We start from the raw sequence: 16,750 nt of genomic DNA, 5'->3' as shown, positions 1-16,750 counted from the left end.
TAACAGTGAGTAAATATAATTAAATAGGCCGCTATTACACTTGCATTTTCAGATCAACATTAAAGACAATGAAGTAATTTAATTATGATATTACTGTTTTAATTTCCTTTCGTTATAAAAAAAAGTTGATTATATACTAATAATTTTCCACGTAACAGTTGTCTTTCATAGCAGATGCACGTTGAAAAACTCAAATTCACATTATTTACAATTATGCCATTTAGTTTCATGAAAAGAAACCAATATCTCATAAAACATTTTTCAAAAAAAAAACTTTTTAATAACAAGCTTTTATGTAATAATGCACTAAAAAGGAGAAAATAAGTTATAGACTACTATTTAAATAACTATTAAGAAAAGTATGGGCCACTTTAGTATCTATTGGATACTCGCTTTACTAAAATTTAGGAGGAAGAGACCCACGCTTTTCTTTCTAGTTATTTAAATAGTAGTCTATAACATATTTTTTTTTCTCCTTTTTAGTGCATTATTACATAAAATGTGAGGACGCGCTATTGATCGTGATGGCGTTTGTGGAGTAGTTGGATAGAACTACCTACTAATTTGATCAAAATTTTAATTTATTCATAAACAATTAATTAGGCATCCAATTAAGTCAAATTGAATGTCATGATACATTGTCTTCATGTCTTGACCCACGTACCAACTACGAACCGTATCTGTTAGTTAGAAGTGTCTGAAATTTCGCTCGGACGATTCGATCTAGACGGACGACTGACGACAGACAGAGGAAGTGAGTTAAATAAAAGCTTGTAAAAAAAAGTTCAATAATTTTGTTTAATAACAATCTTTTATGTAATAATGCACAAAAATGTAGAAAATAAATTATACACTACTATTTAAATTAGTATAAAGAAAAGCGTGGGTTACTTTAGCACCTATTTGATACTTTTAGTAATATTTGAGAAGAGACCAACGCCCGCAATTTCGCTCGGTCATTTCGATCAAGACAGACTGACGAAAGACTGACGAGGAAGTGAGTTAGATAAAAGCTTGTAAAAACATGATTTTTTTTTTCAAAATATTTTACCTTTTCGTATACCGAGTATAGTGGGAGTTTTTTAATCGTGTAAAAATTGAAATGTTTTTAACAAAAATTATTTTTATTTTAACTTTCATTATTTAATAATAATAATAATAATAATAATAATAATAATAATAATAATAATAATAATAATAATAATAATAATAACAACAACAACAACAATAATAATAAAAATAATAATAATAATAATCATAGTAATAATAATAATAATAATAATAAAAACAAATTTATTTTAAACAATTACAATAGTATGCACAATGGCCTTTTACATAATGGCCGTTATTAAAGAAAACATATCTAGTACTTTCTTGAACCAGATTAATCAAAATTTCGGCATTTTACATGTGATCGATTCGGAAAAACTGGGACTTTGCAATTTTGTCCGTATGTCTGTTTGTGTGTATGTATGTATGTGTGTGTGTATGTTTGTGAACACAATAACTTGAGAACTAGGTTGATGAAATTTCATATATAAGTATTAAATCAAATTTGTAGTTCTGTCTCAACTTATCAGCAGTGTCCGATAAACGGAATAGGGACTTATTCTACTTTTTTTTCCTCAAAACTATTATTTAAAATATAAACAAGTACATTAACCTTTTTTTAAGTAGAGCTGAAATAATTTTGGGATTACAGAGAATTAAAATGATACAAATTTTAAGCAATCGGAAAAGTTATGTTATTACAATAAGACACATCAAAGCAAACATTCTTCCCTTTCAAACATCTATATCTATACAGTCCTCAAACAGTTTTTTTAATTAATTCAATTGTTTTAAACATTTAAATTACTAATAATAATTTATTTGATGGTTTTACACAGCATCAAAGACATGAACATCAATAGCATATCGATGGTCTCGGTCGCAAACCATTTAACTCCGAAAATGTTTATTTTACAGGAGAGACAAAAAACTAATAATTTCATTCTTGATCGCTCTAATACCGACTATAATATAGCGTTTTAAAATGAGTTTTGTTCATATTTACAAAATTATAGTATTATAGCAGGTTTTAAAAGATAGCCGGTTTGCTCGGTCTAAAACTCTCGGTGCAAACATTCTATCTGTGCGCGCGCAGACTTAGCTGTTTTGAACCGAGAATTTCGGTCTCAGCCGCGATCGTTCGTTTTGTCCAATGAACGTGATTTAGTTATGTTTATGTCTTTAAGTTATAATTAACACTTCTAATATTTAGATTATAGTTTTGGGCTCTTATTTTAATTATTTGAGTTTATTCTACTTTATTGGGTCAGTTGAATTTTAATAGATATGTTTTAGTAGTGCTTTATCGCTTTCGACTGTTTATTCATTATGGCTGTATTAAGCACTAGACTTGTTAACTGTTGATGGTTATGCTTTATGTATTTCATCTTTCTATTCTCACAGTTTACATTACTAAATCCGGAGGGAGCTAGGTTTGTAGAATGATAATAGTTAAAATATAAACCTTATTGTCAGATATATCATGAATGAGACATAACACATTAATCGCATTAATAATGACTTAATGTTTACTTATTTTACAAAAATGTAACCAAAAAATCTGTTTATTTTTAACATTATTCTTTGAATAAACGTCACATGAAGAAACATTAAAATGGCAACATATTTTTAAAATCAGGCAAATCATCATAAAAATGTGTGTTTATGAATTGCTTGTAAGTGCTCATATATGACAGCTTTTATCTTTTTTCTGCTCTTGTACAACTTTTCAGAGGCTACAGATGAGATCATAATCTTACGACCCTAGCTTAGAAATTGCCAGCTATCTACTAATGCACTTTGAAGTAGACAGTACCATCAGGGTTGTACTGCAGTGTACGAATATCTGTCGCATTGAATTCTTGATATGTCTGACGTCTTTTAAGAGCGGCTGATGTCTATTGTCTGGTATGTGAGGCTGGTCTATTGTATGTTACGACTGGTCTGTTGAGAAAGGCTGGTGTCTTGTAAGGTGAGACTGGTCTTTTTGAGAGAGTCTAGTGTCTATTGTCTGTTATGTGAAACTGGTCTATTGTATGTTACGACTGGTCTGTTGAGAAAGGCTGGTCTCTTGTATGGTAAGAATGGTCTGTTGAAAGAGGCTGGTGTCTTAGAGGATTAGACTAGTTTGTTGAGATATGCAGGTGTCTTGTATGGTAAGATTGGCCATTTAAGAGAGTTTGGTCTATTGTTTGTTAGGACTTGTCATTTGTGAAAGGCTGGTCTGTTGAGAGATGCTGATGTTTTTTATGGTAAGACTGGTCTGTTGAGAGAAGCACGTCTGTTGTGTGAGAGGACTGGTGTCTTGAGAGAGGCTGGTCTGTTGAGAGATTCTGATGTCTTGTAAGAGTGGTCTGTAGAGAGAGGCTGGTCTCTTGAGAGTGGATGGTCTGTTGAGAGATGCTGGTGTCTTGTATAGTAAGACTGGAGCGAGGCAGGTCAGTTGAGAGAAGCTGATATGTTGAGAGGCTGGTCTGTTGAGCGAGGCTGGCCTGTTGAGAGAGGCTTGTCTATTGAGAAAGGCTGATATGTTGAGAGGCTGGTCTGTTGAGAGAGGCTGGTCTGTTGAGAGAGGCTGGTCTGTTGAGAGAGGCTGGTCTGTTGAGAGAGGCTGGTCTGTTGAGAGAGGCTGGTCTGTTGAGAGAGGCTGGTCTGTTGAGAGAGGTTGATATGTTGAGAGGCTGGTCTGTTGAGAGAGGCTGGTCTGTTGAGAGATGCTGGTGTCTTGTATGGTAAGCAGGGGCGTAGCGAGGGGGGGGGGGGCGGGGGTGCCGAAGGCACCGGGTGACACCATTTAAGGGGGTGACACCAAGGCAAAATAGCAAAATATATAGAGAAAAAGTTGAGGGGGGGATGCAAATCGAACGTTTGAGGGGGGGGGTGCAAATCGACAGTTTGATGGCAAGGGGTGCAAATCGAAAACTTGAAAGTTTGTCCCCGGGAAGTGTCGCTACGCTTCTGGGGGGTGACACCATTAAGTGCCGCACCGGGTGACACCCGACCTCACTACGCCACTGATGGTAAGACTGGTCTGTTGAGAGAATCTGGTGTGTTGAGAGAGGCTTGTCTTTTGAAAAATTAATGATAAAAGCATTTACTAAAGACAACTAACCATGTCGTTGATCATTTTCGCCAAACATTTTGTAACCTACCATAAAAAACATTTCTTGACAGGTAGATAAACCCTCAAGGTAAAGCTAGTAGTGAATTAAAAATTTAATTTATTGCACATCTTGTGGAAATATAATTTGAATAATATTTTATGATTGATATTTAATTTCTAGAATAAAGATCTAGTTTAAAAGCATTGTGTTAGCCTAAAAAATTGTAAACAAATCAGTTTGGTTATTAAAAATCTGGAAATAGGCTATATTAAACAAATACTAGTTGTTTATTATTCTTTAAAATGATAAAATGTAATAGAGTAGCTGAAAATAATTACTCAAATATCCTTACATATAAATACTGAGACTGCTGTGGTGTAAAATTGTGTGACTGCGTTTCCGATAAAAGTGTACTGACAAATATAACAATATTCGTTTTGCGCCGAGATTTTTAGCGCTTGAAATAATAGGCGATTTGTTCAAATGTATCTCGATAATCATTCTACAAATTTCTATAATATTTTCAGGCATTATGGAGAATCATACTAGCTTTTGATTTATGTAAAAAAAGAAAACGATTTTTTTTAGTTAGACGGTTTGCGACCGAGACCATCGATATATAATAATCAAAGGGAGAAAATAAAATGGTATAAGAACTAGACTAAAATAAGGTGTGCGAACTCGGTTTCTATTGTTATAATTAAGCTTCTTTTTTCCCGCCTAATACATGTAATTTATAGCGTCAGTTGTGTGTTCGCTTTAGTATTACAGTTTTCATCATCGGCTTGTGAGGACTGATACAGATTTACAATAGTAATATTTCTTTCTTACTAGTAGCCTACTTCCCCAAATTTCACATATAAGTAAAATATCTAATTCTCTGCAACTGTCAAATTTGGAGTAATTTCTGTTTAAAGGAAGTAGTACTTTACGCTTTTTCTGATTTTTCAAAAAAAAAAAAAGTATTTATAAAGTACTAAGATTCCGCACTATTGTACACATATTGTTATCGTACCGTACCGTACCACACCGTACAATACCGTTCCTTACCGTACAATATTTACTGAATATTACAGCTATTTTCGTTTTTAGTTCTCTCCCTTTCAGTTTGCAAAGCTTCTATAAACTGTATTTGCTGAGTTTGACGCTCTAGGTTTAATCGTTCATTTCTTAACTCCTCCATCTGTCTACGCAACTCATATTCCTGTTTTCTTTCTTCTGTTTCTTTAATGTGTCTCCGTTCAGCAGCTTCCTTCATTAATTCATTTAACATTCTAATCTCCGCCCTCGTTTTCGCCTCTCTTTCTTCACTTAGCCGTATTTCGTTTGCCCTCATCTCTTGCTCTTTAAGTTTCATTTCTTGAATTCGTAGGTCATTTTCCATTTGATCTTTTCGTTGTTGACATTTTATTTTTTCAATAAGTATTTCGTTTTGTTTTTTCATTTCATCTTTAATTTTTTCAATTTCTAAAAGTTGTTTTTTTTCTGCAGCTTCGATTTCTCTTTGTTTTAGCAGTAATTCTTTAATATGAGCCTCGTGATCTCTTTTAGCCTTTTCTTCCATCATTTGAAATTTTCTTTCTTCTTCCCTTTGCAGCTTCAAATATTCATTTTTTTGCGCTTCCCTTTCAATTCTGTGTCGTTCTTCGGCTGCATTCATTTCCTTTTGTTTGAGTTCCAGCTCCAACTTTTTTTCTTCCTGCTCCTTTTTTGCAGCATCTTTCAATAACTGAAGTTTTTGTTGGTCAAAATCTTTTTGCCTTAATAGGTCCTGTTTTTCAAGCTCTATCTTTGCCAAAAACTTCTGTCTTTCTGACTCTATCGCGTTTTTCTGCAGTTCTATTTCTTTTATAATACTTTCTTGTTTTTGCTCTGATTCAAGCTGTAATTGTTTGAATTTTAATTCATCAATTTCTTTTTGTCGTTTTAAGTCTTTTTCATATTTTTCCTTATCATCCTTGCGAAGTTTTTCAAATTCTTCCATCGACTTTTTATTTAATTCAATCTGCAGAAGAAGTTGGTGGTGTTCTCTCTTCGACTTCTCCTCTTGCATTTCCATAAACTCCTTATCTTTTTGCATCTGTTGTTCCAAGCGATTTTGTTCTTTTTTACTTTTTTCTCGTTCCTGGATCAACAGTTTACAGGTATTGATTTGCTCTTCTAATGTTCTGCTTACATTACGAACAGTTTCTAATAAATTTCTAAGAGCTCCACTTTCTTTATCTTCCTCTTCTAATTCAGTCAACAGAGCTATAGATTGTGCTTGCAGTTTTTCGAGTTCTTCAATTTTGTTTTCCGGATCCTGGAAATTCATTTGATTGTAACTGGACATAATAACTCCAGTTTCTCTAAATATTTTATCTTTCAATGCAGGTATCTTACATTCTATCAGCAGTTTATCACGAGTTTCCTTTGCAACATCAAAATATTTGTTGGTATATCTCTTACCACTTGACTGTAGTCTGTCTATCAGGTTGATTAAGTCACTTTTTTGTTTGTGTATTTTCTCTACTTCTTCTGCAAAATTATCAAACAATACCACTCTACCCTCACATTCCTCTAAGAGTTTTTGAAATGCACCCTGTTGTTGAGTGCACCATTTTTCAAAAGTCAAACCTGTCTTTTTTGTCACCTGCTTTTCAAAGTTATCACCGCATGTTAACACAAGGATAACAAATTTATTCACAAAGTCATTTCCAAATATTTGTTTTAGAATTTGAATTGCAGTCACATCTTCTTCCGTAAATCTTTCTCCAAATTTTAGTACGTAAATTAATGTATGATAGCCCACTGGGTTGAGATTAACGGCGTCCTGCATTTTTTCTGAAACCATTTTTAACGCATCTTCTTCGCTCATCCTTGTGTCACACACACCTGGTGTATCTACAACTTTCAATATACGACCTTCAAACACACCATATCCATCTTTAATTACATCTGTTACAGATTCGAAATTCGCTGATGACAGAAAAGCTTCGCTAGACAGAAGACTGTTTCCTAAAGCACTTTTGCCTTTGCCAGTTTTGCCGATCAACAGGATGTCGATGTCGTTTGAAATCTAAGAAAATTATAACAGTGATATCAACAACATTTTAATGCCGCACAGCAAACACATACGGAAACATACTGGCAGACAGACAAAAAGACGAATAGATAACCATAATTTAAAAAGCCAGGTAAACAGACAGAAAAGGAGACATAAAAAGATAGATAATCAGGAAAGCAGGAAGAAATATGGACATTCAGACAGACGTATCCTCTGACAAAAACACATAACGTGGATCATAAACATAAACATAATTTTGCCACAATTAAAATATGTGTTAAATGAAAATGTTTAACAAAAATTATGTGAAATCGCTAATAAATAACTATGTTTTTTTTTAATCTGGCTCTCGCTGTTTTTGCTCTATTGAACTAGTGACAAAACATACATATTGAAGGTTAATTTATATGAAAATATATACTTTGGGAATTTTTGCTTTTGAAACTACAGATTAATAATTTATTTTACTATTGATTTTTTATTATTTACTTTACACAGTGTTAAAATATACTTTGCTTTAGTATGATCATAATAAGTGTAATAAACATACGCTTGTATAAGGTTAGTAATGTAGGAGTGATTATTCTTTCTTGAACAAATTGTTAAACACAGTTTGTAAGTCCTCTCTACTTATGTTTAATACTTTTTCCCTGTAAGCTAATCTGTTTTTTTTCTTTTGTTTCAAGCCTGCACTTTTATTTTTTCATTTTTATTACAAGTTTTTATTTAACTCACTTTCTCTGTCGTCAGTCGTCAGTCTGTCGTCTGTCTGTCTGTATCGAAACGGCCTAGCGACTTTGCAGGCACTTCTAACTGACAGATACGGTTCGTAATTGGTACGAGGGTCAAGACATGAAGACAATGCATCATGACATTCAATTTGACTTAATTTGATGCCTGATTATTTTTTTATAAATTAATTAAAATTTTGACCAAATTAGTAGGCAGTCCTATCCAACTACCCCACACGCGTCATCACGTTCAATAGCGCGTCATCACGTTTCTTTATAGTTATTTAAATAGTAGTCTATAATTTATTTTCTCCTTTTTAGTGCATTATTACATAAACTCTTGTTATTAAAATGTTTTTTATGAAAAACAATTTCTCTTTTTCTAATGCTTTTGTCTTCAATTTCCTATTGTAATAATTCCTCTGTCTTTGTAATGCTAGCTCTTTCTGATGCGTTTATCTTTTAATGCTTGTTATTGTTTAGCCCGAATTTTAAATTCGTTTTGTTTGTCTTTTCTTTGTGTTCTTTTAAACGTAATTCGTTTACTTCTGTTTGTCTGTTTAGTTCTTCTCTCTGCCCTTCTCTTTCAATTTCCTTTTGTTTCTCAGCTTTTTTCCATTTTCCTTAACCTTAGCTCCTCCATTTTTTGCTCATGTTCAAGTTTTTTGTTTCTCCTCGAAGGTTTTGAAATGTAGTTCATCATTCTCTTTCTGCCTCAAAAACTAATGTTTTTATTTTTATTTTTGACTCTCTTGATACAATTCAAGTACTTTGTGTTTAATACGAACTGTTTTGTATTTGCTTCTAGTTCAATTATTGCACTCTTGTAAAATCTTAATTTTTCTTTATCAAAGTCCTTTTCTTTAACATCTTTTGTCTTTGTCATTTAAATCAAGCTCTGAAGTTTTCTTTCTACAATTTCTTGACTTCGTAACTCAAACTCAATGCTTCTTGCTTCTGTTTAGTTTCCATCTCCAAGAGCTTGAGGTTTGATCTTAAACTTCTTTTTGTCGTAAAAGTTCGCTTTGTAGTTCTTCCAACTGTGCAAAAGAATCGTTGTTTTTTTTTCAGTTTCTTCTATTTTTATTCAACTTAGTTCAATCTCTTTCAAATGAGCTTTAATCTCTCTTTTTTCCCTCCTCCAAGGTTTTAACTGCAGTTCGTTATGTTCTAATTGTTGTATTATATGTGCTCTATCCTTTTCTTGCTTTGCTTTTTCTTTTACAAGAAGCTCACACGTATTTAGTTCTGCACTAACTGTTTTGATAATATTTGTAATTGTCGTAATTAAGTTAGCAATGGAACCGCTTCCTTTATCTTCGCAGGTTATATTACTTATCAACTGTTCTGATTTTTTCTTCATTTCTTGTAGAATAGGTATTTTAGCTATAGTTACTCGAAATTCATTTGGTTATAATAAGACACTATGATTCCTATTTCTTTCAACATCTCCTTTAAAACTTGGATCTTTAATTAATCCTACCAACATCTTTTCACGAGAAGACTTTGCCATATCAAAATGTTTATCCGTGTAGCGCTTTCCGCTAAACTGTAGCTGATCGATCATCGTAAAGAGCTAATTGTTTTGTTTTCTATTTTAATTTTGTTTTTTGTCCTGTTATCAAATAAAACAGTTCTTCCATTACATTCTTCTAACATCTCATGAAAAACTCCATCTTGTTGCTTGCATGATTCTCTAGAACCTATCTCTTGCTCTTCTGTTATCTGCTTGTCAAAGTTGTCACCACAAGTCATAACAAGAATGCATAACATTTTGATAAATTCTTCTCCAAACATTTGTTTAAGTATTCTTATAACATTACTTTCCTCATCAGTAAATCTGTCTCCATAGTTAAGTACAACAGTTGCAGCATGGTAACCGTCAGGGTTCTTCTTCCACCCATCGTGCTATCTGTATTAAACTGTATGCTGCATCAGATCGTGTGTCGCAAACACGAGGAGCAGCTACGACCTTTATTTTACGACCATAAGCTGATTTAATTCCGCTAGTGACTGATGACGTAGCCTGTGATGCTAAGAATGCTTTTCATGACAAACATGTTTGCAAGAGTGCTTTTCTTTTTACTGGTCTTTCCTACTAGTAGAATGTCAATGTCTTTTGAAACCTACTTGTACATATTTTAAACATTTTTACACCACTGAATTAAATTTTAATTATAACCACTCCATGTAAGTGTACGCAATAAAGAGTAAACACAACTTAATTACGTTGTATAAGGCCCTAATCTATATATATAATTCTCTTCTTGGAGACGTTAGAAAACACCAAGCTGTAAGCGCGCCTAATAGTCCCCTCTCTTCCTCTCAAGGCATATCGCAACCACCCCCACCCCCACATGGTCTGGTGAGCTGTGGTTCACGATAAATCGTAGAGTCGGGTTTAGTGACGCCTATTAGGGGCAGATAATTTACTTTGAAACTATTTTAAACTTAGGGGAGGTAACTAAGAGGAGGCTGCTTTCACGGGGGGGGGGGGGAAGGAGGGTTTTAGTGTTTTAAAGCAAATATTTTCAGTGACAGCATTGGCACTGTCGAATTCACAAATTATGAATTACTGAAAAGTAGAAAATAAAACTAAATAGCGGCGTGTGATACGCCGCAGGTCGGCTCGTTATACATTTTGTTTTTAGTTTTTTGCTTTTAATTACATTTTTAAAAAAATATTTTAATTTTTAACAAGAATCATTTACTCATGTATAATAATCAGTGTTAATGTATATGTAATGTAATGTATATACATTTACTAACCTCTTTAGTGATATTTAACGTTTTGATCATGTCTTGATCTTTTAAATCATCGGGCCCCAATAATTCAGTTGTTTTTTTTATTGAGCTTTCTGAGCATGCTACATCACCACCAACTGATGGTTTATATTTATATAAACCTTTATCCTTTCCTGTTTCCTCGATTATATCAGTCATTTTTGTTTCTTCAGAACTTGTGTCTGCGTCAAGTTTCTGGAGTAGAACATTGGTTAATTATTTAGTAATATGCATGTACAATTTCAATGTTAAAATAAGACAATTCAGTGTGTAACAATGTGTAATATTTCTAATGATCATTTATTACATAAATAGTAGTAAATACATTAAAACAGAAGTTGAAGCTTAATTTAAAGACTCGTTACATTTTTGAAAAATGCTAGATATTAATGTTGCTGTTGGCTATGATTTTTTGTCTAAAAGTGTTATTTTGATATCTAAATAACAGTTGTTTTACGAGGTATTAATATTTTTGAAAAACACAAAGATGCCTAATATGTGCGTTGCTAAGAATTCACATTGATTAACACATGTATTGTTTGCTTCAGCAAAGTAACTAACTCTTAGAGATAATAAATTTCCTTCAGATTTATCTGCTAAGACATTTTGAAAACTCTGATTTTCTCCCTTTCCTCTTTGTGGTAGTAATTCTAGCATGGAGTCTGTTTCACACTCAATCAAATCTTGAATTGCAGCATTAGAAATACTTTCATCTTCACATTTCGCTTTTCCTTTCTCCGTCTGTTCTTTTAAATTTTTTAATTTTTCTGAACAAATGTTATCATATGTGTGTTCTTTTGAATCATCTTCCATCGAAGTAGGAAGTTCTTTATTAATACCACTTTCTAGTTTACCACCGTCCGCCATTTCACATGTGTATCTGTTAAAAGAAAGAATATATATATATATATATATATATATATATATATATATATATATATATATATATATATATATATATATATATATATATTGGCCTATGTAATGTGTCTATACTTTTACTAAACTGTTACTAAACATAGTGATCATTTTTATTTTGATAACTTTATCTGCACCATCCTTACAATGAACATTATTGAACTACAAAATTTATTTAATCAGTAATTAAATTATTAAAATTAATGTTTGGAAGCTGAAGATAGTCAAGCGCTTTAAAACCGGTTATATCTAAGACTGTATATTGTGTTTTTTTGCTGTTTGATGTCTCATGATATTCTTTGTGATAAATACGGTTTAATAACTAAATTAGGAAATAGTTAAAAACCTATCAGTAAAGGACCATGACTTGTATGTTTAGTAAGCAGCATACGCCCAGCATTGCCCGGGTTCAGGAAACATATTACTTTTGGCATTAACCCTAACCACAACGAACCAAATCCAAAGTACAGACACAAAAGGAAACGCAAACATAAAACAAAATGCAAACATAAAACCCAACGAAAACACAAAAACAAACTCAAACTCAAACTCAAACGAAACACACAAACGAACACTAACACAAACCCAAACCCAAACGCAAACACAAATGCAAAAACAAATGTAAACACAACAAAAATATAAACACCAACGCAATTACAAAAGCAAACAGAAACGCAAACACTTACACAGAAACAAAAGCAAAAACTAAACGTAAACCTAAACGCAAAATAATAATGCAGAGCAGAAACGCAATCTTAAATTCAAATTTAAGCGCATACATCTCACATTCTAGCCCGGGGCTCAAAAATCGCACCCTGCTGGGTGCCGGCGGAACGGACAGATTCAACTTCAACCTTACTTATCCATAGTATATTACACTCATTTAAAAGAACGTAGGCGCCAAAGCGCTTACATTAAAGGCCCGGGCGCCAGACAGCAATCTGTATGGGCGCAAGTGGACGCCTTGGGTTAGGGTTAGGGTTAGGGTTAGGGTTATAAATTAAACGCAAACACAAAAGCTAACACACATGCAAACACAAATGCAGACACAACCATAAACACAAAAGAAAATAAAAACACAATGGCAAACACAAATACAAACACAAATATGCAAACGAAAACGAAAATACAAACCTATACGCAAACCTATATTATAGTAAACGAGTATAATACCCCATCTTATCTATAGTCCATTGCACTGTTTAAAACTAACGCATATGCCATAGTTTCATGGGATGACCCGCGGCGGCTAATATCACCCCGTTGGAACGTCGGAGGGCGCCCTGGACTAGATTTTAGTGAACGACTATTATACATGATATTTTCCAAAAACGGAAAGATGGAAGTAAACATAGAGCACGTTTAGTAAAGGCTTCTAAACTGTTATTTTTAGAAAATAATAATTGGTTAATTCAGTGTAGAAATTAAAAAAGGCAGTATTTAAAGTACCACTGTTTTACATATTACAGTGCACTTTATCAATCCATGCTAATTATGTACTTGTTTTTTTACCATGAAAACAAAGTAATAAAGAGTATTGTTTCCCAGTGTAATGTTGTTTTTTTTAATCAACCAAAAAAAGTAATTGATATTAAAGGAGTTAGGGAAGTAATTTGAACAATTTTTTCAAACAAAATTAGAATTTATTATACATTTATTTAGATGCTATTCTTTGCACGTTACGTCAATTAAAATGAGAAGTTTGGAAAATTAAACTTTTTTACAAAACTTTCATTACACCAAGGCGATTAAGTCGAGTTTTTTTTTTACAAGCTTTTATTTAACTTACTGTCTATGTCTGTCTGTCTGTCTAAATCGAAACGTCCGAGCAAATTTCGGGCACTTCTAAATGAAACATTTGTTTTAATGTTGGCACGTGGAACAAGACATGACGACAATGCAATGTGACATTAAATTTGAGTTAATGGGATTTTAATTAATTTTTTTTAATTAATTAAAATCGTGTTCAAACTAGTAGGCTATCTTATCCAACTATTGCGCACTATTATACGGAATGATGTTCATTAGGTAGGCCTACATGTAACAGACTGTACTTGGGTATAGTTTATCTATATTATATTTAGCTTGAACTTGTATAAAAATAGAATAGCTGGCCAACTGAAGGACTCTGTGAGCGACTAATCGTTTTTTCCCATGCTTTTTGTTATATCTCTCACTGATGTTAGGGGACAGATTGAAGTATATAAAAGGGGAGTGTAAGGTGGGCAGTGAGCGTGCCTGTATAGAAGAATGTAACCGTCACCATGACACTCTGTTCGTGGATTGTTCTTGGATTATTATTATTATTATTATTATTATTATTATTATCCCATATTATCCCAAAGGTCTCAAATTTTTATAATTTTTTGATATGGTTTAGCTTTTGGGCACTGAATGAAGGAATGACTATGGATTTTTTTTTTAAATCAATACTTTTTTAAATATCTTTTTTTTTTAAAAACGTCCATAAATGGGACGCTAGCAACGAACGGCCCCATGTACATTTATTGAAAAATAAAATACTTAAAAAAAACTTTTTAAAAAACCACGTTTTTCTTGTGGACTAAAAAGTAGAAAATAAATTTTTCTTCCGACCCTAGGGGATCTACGAATGACTGCTCGTAGATTGTGTGCTTCCTCGAGCTGTGCAGGTTCTTGTGATGACTGTTCATACAATATTTGATAACAAAAAACGTGGGCACGTTCACCATCAAATTTCCAAAATTCGTGTGTTGTGTGCTTTTCGCTTTAATCATAAATCTGCCCGACCTACCTTTTTTTGTCATCTAATGTATGAACAGTCATCACAAGAACCTGCACAGCTCGAGGAAGCACAAAGTCTACGAGCAGTCATTGGTAGATCCCCTTTTTAGTCCACAAGAAAAACGTGTTTTTTTTAAAAGTGTAATTAGATATCGATAATATAGATATATAATAAAGTAATACGTTCATCAAAAAGAGTACTGTTTAGTGAATATTATGAATTCACAATAACAATGATATGAACAACATATACGTATTGTTACAGTGAGCAACTGTTTTTAGTGATGCACCTCTATTTAATTAAAAAAGGTAAAGTTATTTAAGTTGTTTACATTAAAGTTATTTAAAGTTATTTAAATAGTAGTGCATGATTTATTGTCTAATTTTTAGTGCATTATTACATAAAAGCTTGTTATTAAAACATTTTAAATTATTTTTTTTTTACTTTGTGCGTGTTTCCACTATCACATAGAAAGAAACAAAGTCCATTTCACCGTGCAATTAGCAAGACAAACATAGGGCAATAACATATAGACTCATTTATAATACAACACTAATACAATTAAATTAGAAACTCCTGTCCACTATGCAGACAAAATACAAAACACACATCTTTCTTCAATGCCCTACCATCCAGACTATAAAAAAGACCCTCAAGTGACGAATACGCCATAAATAGTACACCACAATAGTTAGGATACGCTTTGCTGAGTACGATGCCAATATGTTCATTCCAAACCCCACAATAATCTGCAAATGCCTAACCTGAATACAACCTTAAGATTACTATCTTTGCAATGTTTGCAATGTCTTGTGTTGTAATACTATCTTATACTAGCCGTCGGTACCCGTTACACGTGAATTAAGGGTCTTAGGTGCTTTGACCGCAGGTGCCTTGACCATAGGGGGTTTGACCATAGGGGCTTTGCCCACAGCGGGGCTTTGACCACAGATGGGCTTTGACCACAAAAGGGGGTTAACCATAATATATATATTTTAAAATAGAAATCAAAAACTGTTATTTGATTTAAATTTATGATACAATTCATAAGATTGTATACATTTTTCCCGAGAGTCCATTAATTGAAATCAACATATAGGCTACTCAAAGAATCAATAACGATATTTTAGTCTCCACATAAAGGTTGGTGCTAGGCCTCATAGATTTAGTGTAAATATAAATTGAACACGAATAATGAGACATGAAATGTTTCACAAATAATTTAGATGTACCTGAAAATACATAGCATACATTAAGGATAAAAAGCATGCCAACAGCATAGTCAAAGAAGTAATACGTGTATGGTTAACTAAATGACAGATGTGCTGTAACACGCAAATATGTTACTACATCTGTTTGACCATATGTCAATACATCTGTTTGACTTTATGTCAGAACACCTGTTTGACTATATGTCAGTATATCTGTTTGACCATATGTCAGAACCAGTGTTTCTTCCAGACTTTTTTCTCCGGGGGGGGGGGGGCACTTGAAATTTTCGGGGGGGGGGGGGCGGTAAACTTTCTTCGGGGGGGGGGCGGACACTGTTAAAAGTATATATTTTCTATATAAATTATATAAATTTCATTTCGTTCGGGGGGGCGGTAAAATGTTTTCGGGGGGGCGAAGCCCCCCCCCCCCGAAGAGATGCCTGGAAGAAACTCTGGTCAGAACATCTGTTTGACCATATGTCTGAACAGCACGTTGTAATTTTTCGTGCAGCATTCTATATAGCTTCTCAGCTGGGTAGTATTATTAAACGCACACACTGATTTAGAGACTTAAATAATTCCATTAAAAACCCTGCAGTTCATTGATATTTATGTTGTTTTTTTTTAATAAATTGTGTTACTTTTAGCCGAGAAAATTGTATACATTTCATAGCGTACAGAACTTAAGTAGATCTATAGTTCTAAATCAAATTTGAAAACAATAGTTCGTTTCTTTTATATTTAAAAGTTGGAAGATACGCCATTAGTTTAAAAATGTGGCTTGTGACGTATTTGTTTATTGCAATATTGTCACGACAATAAACACTTTTCCGGCTGCATAGGTATAAATGTGTTTTTACATTCAAATATTTCTTTTTAAAATTATTATTTTCCTTCTTTAAATAAAATTTAGTTAACACATTTAAAACATCCAACATATTATTTTCAGCAGTTGTCCGTATCTTTAAGTTCTCCATATATCACTGAACATACTGATCACAGAGCCTAATAAACCGGGAGTGATCTCCCCTAGACTTTCTCGAATATTCTTATATAACTTGGAATATGGACATGATTTTTAATTACTTAAACTTTTTAAAATAGAATAGAATCTCTTAGAAAAAATAATTGCGCACCAAGCG

At 33.0% G+C, this 16,750-nt stretch overlaps 1 protein-coding gene across 1 annotated transcript in view; it reads right to left on the bottom strand.

Annotated features, from left to right (window-relative positions):
• Nucleotides 1-5,109: 5,109 nt before the first annotated feature.
• LOC131943667 (golgin subfamily A member 6-like protein 22) overlaps nt 5,110-16,750 on the bottom strand; it is a 36,225-nt gene continuing 24,584 nt past the window's right edge. Inside the window, exons 2-4 of the mRNA XM_059303875.1 lie at nt 11,277-11,595; nt 10,701-10,910; nt 5,110-7,212 (exon numbers count right to left, since the gene is read on the bottom strand). Of these exons, the coding sequence (XP_059159858.1) occupies nt 5,215-7,212; nt 10,701-10,910; nt 11,277-11,582 (2,514 nt within the window). The 5' untranslated portion in view covers nt 11,583-11,595 and the 3' untranslated portion in view covers nt 5,110-5,214. The remainder of the gene's footprint in view (nt 7,213-10,700; nt 10,911-11,276; nt 11,596-16,750) is intronic.

The sequence above is a fragment of the Physella acuta genome, unplaced genomic scaffold, assembly GCF_028476545.2.
Source record: "Physella acuta isolate Inbredline_101_S28 unplaced genomic scaffold, ASM2847654v3 ptg000464l, whole genome shotgun sequence".
Classification (NCBI taxonomy): Eukaryota; Metazoa; Mollusca; class Gastropoda; family Physidae; genus Physella; species Physella acuta.
Note: the sequence above shows the minus strand (reverse complement) of the source record. Positions and strands in the feature narration are given on the sequence as shown.